Below are 12,438 nucleotides of genomic sequence, written 5' to 3' on the forward strand. Positions count from 1 at the left end.
TCGCGCCACGGCAGGCTGCGCAAAGCCATCCACAAAATTCTTTTCTGAACACGTTCTATTCGGAGATTCCACACTAGCTCATATGGAGACCAGACCACAGATGCATTCTTAAGTATGGGCCGAACTAAAGAGCAATATAGTGCCTTCAAGCAGTGAGGGTCTTTGAAATCTCGTGCAATCTTCGAAATCCCAGTTAACGATTCGCCTTAGAGATGATCGAGGAATATTGAAGATTGAAGGTCAACTTTGGGTCCAAAAGAACACCAAGATCAGTCAAACGTTCTCAGTGTTCACTAGGCTGTCGACAAAAGCAGGCCACTCTCGATGTGTGCCACGCGATCGTCTGTTTTCTCGGCAGCAACCATTGTGTGGTCCTCCTCATTGTTCTTCATCATCAGTTCTTTCGGTCGATGCGTCGTCGACTTTGGAAAGCAACCGTTTAGTGATGAGTGTGTGAGTGCTGACCACGTTTTGCGTCCATTGCTGCAATGGAAGCGCTCTGTCCCCCGTTGGCGTAACTGCCATATAATGAAACCACTGTAAGCGGCTCCAGTTCTGATGGAGGAGGCTTTTTGGATAGTGGAAGATAAAGTGTTTATTGTGTTGTACCTTTTGACTATAGTTTTAAGATGTATTGTATAGTGACGAAGAATCCTCGGCTCTGTCAAGTTAATTCGTTTGAGCCTTATCTTAGAGCGATGAAACGTCATCACTGCACCTTTTGGAACGATGATGATGAGCTTATTGCGACGGCACCTATCTGCAAAACGAATCTAGCAGAGCTTGAAGACGATGACAAACCTCAATCGAGTGATATAGCTTAAGATCATCTGCATAAACGAGCTTACATTTAACTCCCAACAAAGCTGCTACATCGTTGAAGAATAACGTAAACAAAAGTGGACCCATGTTACTTCCCTGAGGTACTTCAGAGGTGCTGGTAAAAGTAGGAGAGACACTAGATCGACTGCGATCTAGTGTCTCTCCTACTTTTACCAGCACCTCTGAAGTACGACTGCGTACTCGAAGAGTTCATCCAGTCAAGTAGGAATGTAACCACGACCTAAGTTGCTCAGACGCTCCGTGTTGGGAAAGCTTGCATAACAAAACCTTCTGGTCGATTTTGTCGAATGCGGCTGTCAGGTCAGTATATATGACGTCGACTTGTGCCTTATCCTCCATCGCAGTGATGCATGTATTGGTGAAATCCAAAAGGTTAGTAGCTGCCGATCTACCGGGAATAAATCCATGCTGTTCAGTTGAAATGTAGTTCTTCGAGCGATTCAGGACAAATTCGCTCAAGATGATCTCAAACAATTCTCAAATGATTGGACGCTGCCGAAAAACTGGTGATACCTCGATAGTTCTTAATATCCCGTTTATTGCCAGCTTTGAAAACAGGAAACACATACGACTGCTTCCACAATGTTGGAAATTTTCCTTGCTCAAAAACTGCATTAAATATGGCTGCTAAAGGTTCTGCTAAGGCAGCTGAGAAACGACAGAACACCACTGCCGGAATTCCATCTGGACTAGGAGAGAGTTCGTTTTTTAGGAACCGCAGCTCATAAGATCACTGATATCACAAGTCTAGACCATTCAAACCAGTCACCCCGTAAACCAAATCGCGCACGTAATGCACCATGTGCCTAATAATAGTGACGTCAGCACCAATGGTAAAAGCAAACTTCGAAGCGGCTGTTTGGAAGAGAGAGAGACATAATCACATGTGCTATACGATGTTAATTTTCTACTGGTTTTATCCAATTTATTCATGTACCCGGCTCTTATTGCTGATGTTATTCCTTCAGCACATGTGCTTTCACCTCTCTTCCCATCATTATCTGGGGGAGCAGAAGATCCGCATAAAAGCAAATAACCAAAAAGCGAAATGCAGCTCTCCAGCCTATCAGCTCAGCTCCGGATCTGAATCATCTACTCGACACTGGGAGCTGTTTAGGTTTACAACTCTCGGACCCGTCCAGCTCTCGAACCCGTCCAGCTCTGTAATCTAAAATCTGTATGTAGACTGGATTACATAGCTTGAGTAAAGGCGTAACATCCTGTGCCACGATGTGAACCATATCATCGTGTGTGACATAGGTGTAGCTCTCGCATACATTTTTTTGTTTTTACTGATATGTTTTTGGCACATTTTGCGCGCATTTTGGTTTACGCGATGGTTGATCAGTTGTTGCGTTAGTGGCGTTTTACATTGAAAAGTAGAGCCTTATTGTAAGGTACGGATTTATAAGGTTAGACTACTTTTACGGTTTTAAGCACTGAAACCACTAATTAATTTTCCGATTTTGAATTTGTGTCATAATTTCTATAATTTCAATGTGAGCTGAAGAGCTGTTCAAAAGAATCGACTCCTTTTATTGAGCTGGATGAATTTGATCCACTGAGCCAGATGAGCTGTTTTGCCCACCTCTGTTGTGTAGTGATCGAGGTTGAACATTAATGTTCACTTGTTGCAGAATTGCTTCGCAGTTGATTCTTCCTTGCAGAGTATCGGCGACGGTTAAGGCTCTGAAAACATCTCTTCGGATACGTAAGGGCTCGACATTGATCAATTGGCAACGATTCTCGTAGCTTGGAACACGAAGTGGGTATCTCCAAGGCAGCTTTTGGAGCGCGAAGCGAAGAAAACGTCGTTGCACATATTCAAGGGGCCTCATAGCCTAGTCAGTAAAGGCACGGTATTATCAAGCCGGAGGCGGCGGGTTCGATTCCCGGTCCGGTCGAGGGAATCTATCGGGTTGGAAATTTTCTCGACTTCCCTTGGCATAGAGCATCATTGTGCTTGCCACACAATATACAAATTCATGCATTGGTATTGGCATCGAAAGCTCTCAATTAATAACCGTGGAAGTGCATTTAGAACACTAAGTTGAGAGCACGCAATAAGCTAATATGCGCTAAGCAATAAGCTTGAAATGCGAACAACAAGAAGAAGAAGACAGATTCAATTCGCTCGGCCCCATTATTTTAGATCAGGCTCTAGACCACAGAGCAGTATTCCAACGTAGATCGTTCGAGAGCGCAATAGAGCGATTTCAAGCAGTAAGTGTCTGTGAAGTTTTTAGTAATCTTGAAGACAAAGCCAAGAGTTCTGGACGCTTTGTCGACGACATACGATATATGGTGTAAGTATGTCAGCTTTGAGTCTAGAAAAACGCCTAAGTCTTTCATGGAATGCACCTGTTCGATAGTCGTGCCTAGTCATTCGGCCATATGGCATTCGGCCAAATTACCCGGAGTGGTATTGAAGGAGTACATACAAATTCCCGCAATGACTGAATAGCACATGACCTTGTCAAATAACCAGAAACATTTCGTGTTAAGGTAGGGTTTTCTCCAGGACACTAGAAAAAAGCAAAAAGTAAGAGGTTGTACCCAAGACATGACCGTAGATTTGACGTAAAATTACGTCCTCGATATCAATATTCGGCGACTGTATTAGAGGAAGCGCTTTTTGTAGGCAATCGATGATATTTTTAATCACCATTGCAAAACTTGAACATTTGTGCAATTTTCAATAGTGACCTAGATACAGTAAGCAGATTTGTGGAAAAATTTCTAATCGATTGGTTTGTTTAGAATTAAAATCCATCCGCTATTGATAGAGTAATAAGTGGTCAAAGTCTGACCACTTTTCGTAACGCGGTCGATTTTGGTTTTTTGAAATTGCACCCCCAATATGTTGCCGAAAGACGTAATCCTACATAAAAAAAAATCGAATTTATATGATTGATCGTGAATATCTCGCGATTGGAAAATTTTAGCAAAATATTCCTCCAATCAATTTTTGCTTTTTTTATAAACCAAGAATTCCATGCGTTTTGTGCAAGAAAATGCGTAATTTTGCCATCAGAAAACGAAGCGTTTGCGTAATGGGAAAAAGTAGATTTCCTAACACAGTCACTGAAAATTTTTACCGAGAACGTAATCCAACGTCAAATCTACGGTCGTGTGTTGGATACAACCTCTTTTGTTGTTTATTAGAATATTCGACAACATTATTAATAGATTTATTCTGGGAGATCGAGGATAATTTCCTTTCTCAATTATCAACAAGGCATAACACACTTACATTGAAGAAACATAGCAACACACTTCATCCACAAATGCAGTCATTTTCCAAACATCTACGAACATTAATTAACCTCTCACTTTTCCCCCACCTTAACCAGATGAACTAACAATCAACCAAACCAACTGCAACGTTGTCGACGGAATCGACCTGGACGACATCAAGGAATTTGCGAAAGCCTTCAAGCTGCGGCGCCTTTCGCTGGGCCTCACGCAAACCCAAGTAGGCCAGGCGCTGTCCGTTACCGAGGGACCGGCATACAGCCAGAGTGCCATCTGCAGGTAAACGCTCCGTGAAAATCACTTTTCACTCCGCCTACTCTTGTTTCGCTTGAAAGTTTTGGTGGCCCGTTCGCTCCTTCTCCTTCGCAATTTGCATATTTTTCGTCCTCATTTGATTAAATCACCACAAGGTCCGTAAATTACGAACCAGAGAATAATTAAAATTATCTCAGTGAGGGAGGAGAAGGAGAGAGCGAAGCAGCCAGCAGAAAATCACAGGTGAAAGTGAAGAAAAATTGGATAGCTCTATGCAAAATTCGGATGGATAAGGCCATTGCAAAGTGAGACAGAATGAGAAAAACGGTGCCAGGACATTGTTCTTCCTTGTTTATGTTTCATTTACGTTAATCATTATTCATAATCAATGGAATAGCGGATTAATTTATCGTTTTTCTTTCTTTCGCTCATCTTTTTTCGGACAACGTTTGTATTTTCTCGTTGTCACCGTATTCGCAATCACACGTACCGGCACACACACACACATACCTTGCTCCATCATATTTTTATCCCGTTTACGAATGCAAACTGCTACGTCACCACCAACTTCACCGCCCATCACCATGGTCACCACCATCGCCAACGTGCCAACTTCTGTGTGTGCCACTGTGCCAAAATGCAAATTTTCTGATGTGGGGGTACGTGCAGCGCCCTCGCCGCTCAGATGTACTGTGCAGCTCAGCTCTCATCCCAGCAGCAGCAAATGTATGTATTTTGTCAACTCTTACTTTTTTCGGTTTTCCATTCTTAATCCTTATAGTTATGTAGAAGAGATGGTTGTTGTTGATGTTATTCTGTTTGTTTGTTTGTTTGTTTGTTTGTTTTGGTTTTGCTTGCTTTTCGGTTTGTGCTACTTTTATTGGCTTTCAGTTTCGCTTGGTATTACGTTTTATATCATCTATGGAATCAAAATTCAGTAGCTTAACGGTAAGGTAAGACTAATCCTCCGAATCGTGTCTGCATGGCATTAATCCAACTCTGTCGAATGCAAACGGGGGTGCATTGCTAAATTAGTGTTCTAGTCAAAAGTTTTCCAGTGTTGATGCGTTCGATACGAATCCAGGTGGGTATCATCTTCACTAGCATGCGGTGTGAAATAATCTACCCTAACAAAGCCTACGATTATTTATAAGGATTTAGTTTTTTTTTCTCTTTTGGTTTGCTACATTTGCACTTTTATGTTCATCATCCAATGAATTGGCCAGGGCATTGTTTGCTTTATCATTTGTTTTGTGTTTATTTTAAGTTATCAAAATTGACGCAATCTAAAATTGATTTCTAAATCAATGTCCTGGCAAATTCTTCCCTCTTTAGAACACGTCTGCAAATTTTTCCAAAATTGACAGGTTGCTTTTTGTTTGATTGGAAGTAGCGAAACCATCGCTGATTCGACAAGATTCCTCATTTGATTGAACTTTTTCTCCTAATGTATTTTCGTCTTGTTCTTTCTTCCTTTCATTTGTTGAACATTTTGAAACCAACCACATTCGCAATCACATACAAACGTAATTATACTTACTCACACCTACATCTGTGGTATATCGCACCCCATACCCCATGTACGTTCATCGGCTGGGAAACTAAACTAAAGGTTTGAAAAGTTAGACATTACTCCCAAAAGTGCACAAAAGATCAAACCCGTCCTGGAGCGCTGGATGAAGGAGGCCGAGGAAAGGTACGTTTGTTTGTTTTGCAAATATGTCATCTAAGCAAGCTGTTGTTAAATCAATTTCAATGTGAATTTCAAATCAGGCTGCGCCTACTGCGCCGCACCCCACACACTGTGGATTCTATTTTGAATGAATATTTATCTCTGTTTTGCAGTCACTCGTCCAGGTTCAAATCGGGTCAGAACCATTTGACCGATTTTATCGGTGTGGAACCATCGAAGAAGCGGAAAAGACGTACCTCTTTTACGCCTCAGGCGTTGGAATTGCTAAATGGACATTTCGAGCGGAATACTCATCCGTCAGGTAAGCAACTGCTGGAACGATTGCTTGGAGTTGAGCGAATTGAAGTTTCAATTACATTCCCATTTTTTTTAAGGAACGGAAATCACCGGATTGGCCCACCAGCTTGGCTACGAGCGCGAGGTGATTCGGATCTGGTTCTGCAACAAACGCCAAGCGCTCAAAAACACGGTACGAATGATGTCGAAAAATTTCAAAATGGAAAGTTCTTAAGCAGCTTCCATGGAAGCCAATTTTTGTTTTGTTTGTCTTTTTGTCTTCTGTTGTAAACACGTGCCATTTGATTGATTTCATTGAACTTAAACTATTTGGAAGTTTTAGTAGAATTTATTGATTGAAACATTAGAGTTGCTATTTATTTTAAGAAACAAAAAAAAAACAGATCAATATTCATCACTTTATTAGTTCAATTAAGCAGTAAAAACGTACTTTCAACTAGTTTTCAATTGAGTTAGAAATGATGCAACCAAAGTTCCTATGAAATTAAGTATAAGAGTTATAAACAGATGATGCTAAAACATTTATAATATAAAAAAATAAAAATAAAACAAAAGATAGTAGTAGATTATGAGAACGGTGAAATACCATTCTTCATAGTAATCATACCTTAAACGATATTGATCAGATTTTGTTTACTAATTTTCCCACATCTTCTTTGTTTAAACAGTTGAAAATTACTCAGTAAACAATGTTGTTTCGGACTCAAGAAAGGTGCCAAAATATCTTCATCTACGTCAGCTGATCGTGCCATAGTTTTTAGTTGCAATTGTCAGAAATTCAAAAAAGCCATATACTGTAACTTCAGTTTTCAAAAGAAGACACATGGATAAGCGACAGTTTCAAATCACATGTATACAAAACAAAAAAAACAAGTGAATTATTTCTAAAATAAAATAATAAACAAAGTCCCATTTGTAATGAGAAATTTATGTATAGTGAGTCAGAGAGCAAACAAACTCGATATGAATAGGATAAAATAAAAATGGAAATAAATTGGCAAAAAAATACAAAATTACCAAACAAACCAAACCGGTCTCTTCAATTGGCAAGTCCCTTTTTCGAAATTCACCGTTCTTTTCGTCGGCCACCTGTGTCCAGTGCTCGTGTGTATGTGTGATAACAATTAGCAAAAAAAAAACAAAACAGAAATGGTAGCTTTTGTAATTGCACCTTGATTTATGATCGTCAAAGTTCACCTCATCGTGATAGGAATTTATCAGCAGCAGCAGCAGCTAGTAACAAAAAATCATAAAATAGAAGAAACTAAGCGGCTCATATCCGAAAATTAGACCAGCCCTGCACATAGTCAGTAGATTTAAAACAAAAATGATTGCTGTTATCACTGAAACCGATGTAAATTCGTCTCCTGTAAAATATTTAGAGAGTAAATATGGAAAGAAACACAATTAAACATAAACAAAAAACGCGCCTCATAGATTTAGATGTTTAAGATGAGTGTTTAGTATCCAGTATCGAAGGAAGCATATTCAATGTGATATGTAAAATATGAATATTATTATATGAGAAGTAAAAGAGACACAGTAAACTTTCAAAGGAAAACAAAAGTTGAACTCACACAAACACACTCACACTTGAAATTGCATTTACCAAGTAGAGAAAAAAAAAATGAATGAGTATGAGGTGAAACGGCGATGCACTATTGGGGAATGGGGGGTTAGTTTTATGGAGTAAACCTGTGGATATTTAGCTGTATGGAATATGAAATTCGATAAATAAAACTTTATGAAGTAACACGGGATTTTGTTTATTCTTCGAACTCATTTCAAATGTTAATGTTAAACATTGGAAAATGGAGCACTCATCAAGAACCCACCGGGGAGGGACGATACTGAGGAGCAAAGAACACATGATACAAAGCGAAAAAGCAATAGAAGCTAATGTAACAGTTCAATTAATGCTATAGTAGAAACGGTACATTTAATTGCAAAAAAAAATTAAATACCGTAGTGCACCTAATAGCGGTTGACTCGTTCATCCAGACATTTCAAATACTACTTCGATAAATACTAGACCTGTTCATTTTAACAGAAATGTTCGGGATGCACCGGGTCAACCGTGATTACTGTTCATCATGTTAATTTGAACTTCTGTGCAAATTTTCAGAAAAATCTGTGATGATTTAGAGTTGAAGCACCTCTAAATCATCACCGATTTTGCTGAAAATGGCTCGAGTGACACTTGCCATTGATAAAAAACACGTCTACTGAGGATTCATATTTCAAAAAAAAAACATCGATCAATGAAACAGTCATCGGTCGTCATTGAAAAGCAATGCAACTATGTTCTGTCAATCTAATTGAAATTTTTATTGGCTCTGTTGTCTTGTGAATTTTAGTTATAACGGTCTCTTTTCTGATTTTTATCTCTCAATCTGTGGAATCTACACGAAAACTATGTTTGAAATAAATTTCTAGAACAGTATAAGGAACACTATGCCGTAGACTACACATTTTTATATCATATGGGTGAAAAGTTCGTAGAACAAATACTTTAAAATTCTTCACTTTTTAAGTTATCTTCGAGCATGAAACTAAGTCAAACTTCAATAAAATCACTTTGAATAGTCAACCTCTAGTGACAAAATTGGTAGATAACACATAAGCTTCGCTATGAAAGTTGTTACAGCAGTTTTCGTTGTTTCAATCTCGCCACACAAATATTATAAGCAGTAAATTACCTGAAAAACATAAAATTAACTTGAAGCACCTCTAAATCATCACCGATTTTGCTGAAAGTTTGCACAGATGTTCAAATTAACATTCCATTCTCTGTTGATCCAAAAGGAAAAGAAGAAATTAGCGTTATGAACAATAGGATGCTGCACGCTGACGTCATTCATCAGTTTGACATCCAGTGGTGGTTTGTTTACCTCTGCTTGTTACTCGATTCAAGAGGATTTGAGGTTTCAAATAAAAAGAATTAAAAGATATGATATCCGACTATGTTCGTTTGAAAAATATTCCTCTCCAAAAAATCTTAAAAAAAAAAACATTTAATAAACTTTTCAATTTTTTTCTAAGTCCATGTGAACAAACCAATGCCAAATGTCAAAAAAGTGAGGTTAACCCGACGGTGCAGTTTCCTATAAGGCTATCCATGAGACTTCTATCCAAGAACTTTTGACAGATCACAGTAGAACTGGCAGTTTATTCTCATATGAATTTCTGCTTTGTTTATGTTTACATTCAGCACCATTTACACCAGATCACTCACACACTCTAGATTTCTAGCTGTCAGTTCCACTGAGAAACGTCTCTTGGATCACCTTATTGTTTTTTTTTCTCCTTGTTTTTTTTCCGTCGATCTTGTTTTCCGTGCTACGCCCAATGCTACTGACGCCCGGGAGGCAGCTCCCACACCTGGACTCTATCTATCGACCCATCAACTCATGAACCAGGGACCAATGGCTTTGCTTCCCTTTCGAAGGAAGGCGTGATCACTAGAGTGATGCAAAATTTGAAACTTTCGCTTCACTATACTTAAACGATTCCAAATCGGATCCTGTCTAACTTCTCAAAATTTGAACCTATTTGGTGAGAAACTGAGATGGCACAAACCATTTGAAGTTTGTATGGGAATTACTATGGTGAAACCAAGATTTTTGTTCATGTCTATCTAATAATTCACCATATCGGTCTGCTTCAAAAACTTTAAACTGTACTTGTAGGTAATTTTTCCAGCTACAACTTTGTTGAAGACTATTTTTTGATTAAATGCAAGGATCGAAAGTTATCAATGGTTCCATGCGCTGATGTCTTATGATCATGTTCAATCAACTGCTCAGCAGGCAACATTGGTGTTTCTGGGGCGTTGAATAGGACACAAAAATCATGGCTACTATGTCACACTGCAAAATACAGTGTTGCCTACAGAGCAGCTGCTTGATCATGTCATAAGTTTACCAATCTCTTAAATAATTAATAACTTTTTCCTGTCTCGTTTTACATAGAAACAATCTTAAGTAATGTTGTAGCTGTGAATATTTTCTATAAGAATGGCTATCGAACTGTTTCGAAGCTCAATATGGAAAAAGACTAGAAGGCAATGAACAAAAAAGTTTAGATTTCCTATATTAATTTACATGTAATCTTCAAATGGCTTGTGCGAAGCCTGTTTCCAACCAATTGAGTTGTAACTTTGGGAGGCTAATCAGGACCTGATTTTAAACCATTTAAGCACTGTGGAGCGAAAAAGTCAAATTTTGCATCAGTCTAGTGATCATGCCTTAGTACATCCCGGCAGCGCCGACTGGGATTGAACCCAGGCCTGCTGGGGTGAGAGGTAATCACGCGTACGACTACACCACCGGCGCCGCTATATGAACATTATAAAAGTGCGAATTTTTGTTATATAATATTGGTTAATTCGTTGGCTTTTGCTGGATAAAAATCGTAACGCATCCTGGTGTCTTCCACAAAGTTTTTCAGGTTGAAAAGGCAAGGGGTTCAGCTAGTTAAGGCACACGTTGACAGTATTATAAAATGGCATCACTGTCGAGCGTTGACGTACTGCGAATCGTTGCTAAGGATACGTTGTTTACTCCGTTGTAAAACCTAATAAGTTCGAGAATCGTGCCATGTTCCCTTATAACTAATGTAAGAACTCAGCACTCACCAACTACCTACTCGGAGATCAAACATACAGCACCCGGTCGACTCAGGCGAACTCCGGAACACCCAGGGTCGACTAGCTATCGGGTAATCAGAGGGTTTCGCGATACAAAAACGAAGAACTTTCACTTTTCTTTAAACGCATTTATTCGCCACTTTCTGTATTATGTGCGTGTTGTTCTGTGTTCATAATTTCGTGTAATATGTGTCATGTAGCCTAATCGCGTTGTTTACTGTACCGGTACATACCGCTGCTGCCGTTGATGGTGAATCGGGATAGCCGACACAGTGACTCCTGTCCTACGATAACGAGTTTTTTTTTGTTGTGATTCTGGGAAACTGGGATATACTGTGAAATAACCCACAATATGGGTATTTTTGGAATCGGAGCGACGTGTAGGGACCGGAAATCGATGACTGACGCCATTTTGAAATCCAAGATGACGACTTCCGGTTACATAAAAACTTGGCAATTTTGTCATATACCCCATAATATGGGTATTTTTGGAATCGGAGTGACGTGTAGGGACCGGAAATCAATGTCTGACGCCATTTTTAAATCCAAGATGGTGACTTCAAGATACAGAAAAACTTGGAAATTCTGCCAAATACCCCACAATATGGGCATTTTTGGAATCGGAGTGACGTGTAGGGACTGGAAATCGATGTCTGACGCCATTTTTAAATCCAATATGGCGGCTTCCGGTAACAAAAAAATTGGAAAATACCACCACGTCACCCCGATTCTTAAGATACCCATATTGAAGGTTATTTAACATTATTTTTATATTTTTATGTAACTGGAAGTCACCATATTGAATTTCGAAATGGCGTCAGACATGGGGTTTCAGTCCTAATAAGTCACCCCGATTAAAAAATACCATATTGTGCGGTATTTGACAGTATTTTCCAGTGTTTCTGTAACCGGATGTCACCATCTTGGATTTCAAAATGGCGTTAGACATGAATTCCCGAATCTCACAGGTCACCCCGATTCCAAAAATATCCATATTGTTGTGTATTCAACGGTATTTTTCTGATGAATGTGGGCGTCTTAGTGGAATACCTGTATAATGAGAGAGAGAAGGATTAGTATTTTCCATTTAATTCCACTACTTTATTTGCTTATCCTTGACAGATACGCGTATTTCGTCTACAATGTGCAGACTTCTTCAGTGTCTTGAGTCGAGTATTAGTACAAGACACTGAAGAAGTCTGCACATTGTAGACGAAATACGCGTATCTGTCAAGGATAAGCAAATAAAGTAGTGGAATTAAAAGGTATTTTTCTGTTTTCCTGTAACCGGAAGCCGCCATCTTGGATTTCAAAATGGCGTCAGGCATCGATTTCTGGTCCCTACACGTCACACCGATTCTTAAGATACCCATATTGTGGGTTATTTTACATTATTTTTCTGTTTTTATTAACCGAAAGCCGCCATCTTTGATTTCAAAATGGCATC

The 12,438-nt window shown here is 39.2% G+C and overlaps 1 protein-coding gene across 4 annotated transcripts in view; it reads left to right on the top strand.

Annotated features, from left to right (window-relative positions):
• The window catches only part of pdm3 (pou domain motif 3), a 265,904-nt gene extending 257,864 nt beyond the window's left edge, over nucleotides 1-8,040 (top strand). Inside the window, exons 7-12 of one of the 4 annotated variants that reach the window (XM_065230869.1) lie at nucleotides 4,197-4,377; nucleotides 5,023-5,079; nucleotides 5,966-6,049; nucleotides 6,199-6,347; nucleotides 6,421-6,515; nucleotides 7,012-8,038. In XM_065230869.1, the coding sequence (XP_065086941.1) occupies nucleotides 4,197-4,377; nucleotides 5,023-5,079; nucleotides 5,966-6,049; nucleotides 6,199-6,347; nucleotides 6,421-6,515; nucleotides 7,012-7,029 (584 nt within the window). In that variant the 3' untranslated portion in view covers nucleotides 7,030-8,038. Of the gene's footprint in view, nucleotides 1-4,196; nucleotides 4,378-5,022; nucleotides 5,080-5,965; nucleotides 6,050-6,198; nucleotides 6,348-6,420 lie in introns of all 4 variants that reach the window. The other 3 variants (XM_065230868.1, XM_065230871.1, XM_065230870.1) reach the window with 3 other exon arrangements.
• Nucleotides 8,041-12,438: the final 4,398 nt, after the last annotated feature.

Source organism: Ochlerotatus camptorhynchus, unplaced genomic scaffold (genome assembly GCF_037179485.1).
Source record: "Ochlerotatus camptorhynchus isolate MF236.1 unplaced genomic scaffold, CSIRO-AGI_Acam_v1.1 ptg000334l, whole genome shotgun sequence".
In the NCBI taxonomy this organism is placed as follows: domain Eukaryota; kingdom Metazoa; phylum Arthropoda; class Insecta; order Diptera; family Culicidae; genus Ochlerotatus; species Ochlerotatus camptorhynchus.